Raw genomic sequence first — 1,132 nt, 5'->3', positions numbered from 1 at the left:
CCCCCCCCCCCAGCCGTGTCCTGTTCTCCAGGTGCGGCTCCAGCGTCCCCTGCTCGTCCGTGGCAACGTAGAAGAAGAGGGAGAGGAGCGGGGCCGGGCCGCCCGTGCCCTGTGGAGGAAGAAGAGGAGAGAGACGTGAGGAAGGGGGCTGCCTGGCCGTTCTCCCATCAGGGGCGGCCCCTCCGCTTCTTCCCCTCACCTCCATCCGTGCGGTGATGCGCCAACTCCAATCCCCTCCGTGTTCCCCACCCGGTCGTTTAACGAATTCAGTTTTCAAGAACAATCCTTCATCACGGATCTCCTGCACCCCGAAATTTTCCCCGTCGTGCATCAACCAGCCATACCGCGACAAACCATCGCTCTGCTCGCAGGTGTGACGTAAGCTGCCGCCTCCTTCGCGTTGCTGAAGCCACATGAGTCCTGGGGATACCGGGGAGGTGGAGTGGGGGGGTTCAGGGGTTCAGCCTCGGTTCTCCGGCCTGCCCCCGCTCCCGCCCCTATCCCTCACCGGTAACGAGAGCCCGTGGGCTGCGTGTCTTCATCCCGAAGTAAACGTGAGGCCGGTAAGTGCCCCAGAAATGTTGGGGCGAGGCGAGAGGCCCGGTAGAACCGGGGGGAAGAGCGGGGGGAGCGGGGTGGGGGGTAACGAGGAGGGCGGCCGCGTTCCACCGTTTCCATTCAGCCACCGCCAGGCCCAGAGCCAACGCCGCCGCAGCCGCCGCCGCCGCTATCACCAGCGCTGTTCGTCCCCGGCTCGATCCCCGTTGTTGTTCCTTTTCCCGTTCCCGCCGGGTCCCGCGTTCCCGGGTTCTTTCCCGGGGTCCTTCCCCGCCGCGTCGGCGCCGCTCGCCCGCCATGACCCGTCCCCGCCGTTTACGTCATCACGGCGCGACGCGGCGGCGGGAGAGAGGCGCGCTGGTGGGGGCAGTGGCGCCCCCTGGCGGGCGGGAGGGGAAACTGCAGGGTCGGTCCTCCACTGCCCCCCCCACCCGCGTCAAACCCGGCCCCGAGTGGACAAGGACCCCCCCCCGCGACCCGTCCCGTGTCCCCCCCCCGCCACACACACAGGCCAGACTCAGCACGTCTTTGGAAGCTGCTTTATTGTGTCCCTTCGTCGACCCCACAGCCGGGC

The 1,132-nt window shown here is 67.9% G+C and overlaps 1 protein-coding gene across 1 annotated transcript in view; it reads right to left on the bottom strand.

Annotated features, from left to right (window-relative positions):
- The window catches only part of MOGS (mannosyl-oligosaccharide glucosidase), a 2,561-nt gene extending 1,749 nt beyond the window's left edge, over nucleotides 1–812 (bottom strand). The window contains exons 1-3 of the mRNA XM_010568478.1: nucleotides 509–812; nucleotides 200–420; nucleotides 8–109 (exon numbers count right to left, since the gene is read on the bottom strand). Coding sequence (XP_010566780.1) covers nucleotides 8–109; nucleotides 200–420; nucleotides 509–542 — 357 coding nt within the window. The 5' untranslated portion in view covers nucleotides 543–812. The remainder of the gene's footprint in view (nucleotides 1–7; nucleotides 110–199; nucleotides 421–508) is intronic.
- Nucleotides 813–1,132: the final 320 nt, after the last annotated feature.

The sequence above is a fragment of the Haliaeetus leucocephalus genome, unplaced genomic scaffold (genome assembly GCF_000737465.1).
Source record: "Haliaeetus leucocephalus isolate CR32 unplaced genomic scaffold, Haliaeetus_leucocephalus-4.0 Scaffold245, whole genome shotgun sequence".
Taxonomy (NCBI): Eukaryota; Metazoa; Chordata; class Aves; order Accipitriformes; family Accipitridae; genus Haliaeetus; species Haliaeetus leucocephalus.
This window is presented reverse-complemented; position numbering and strand designations above follow the sequence as displayed.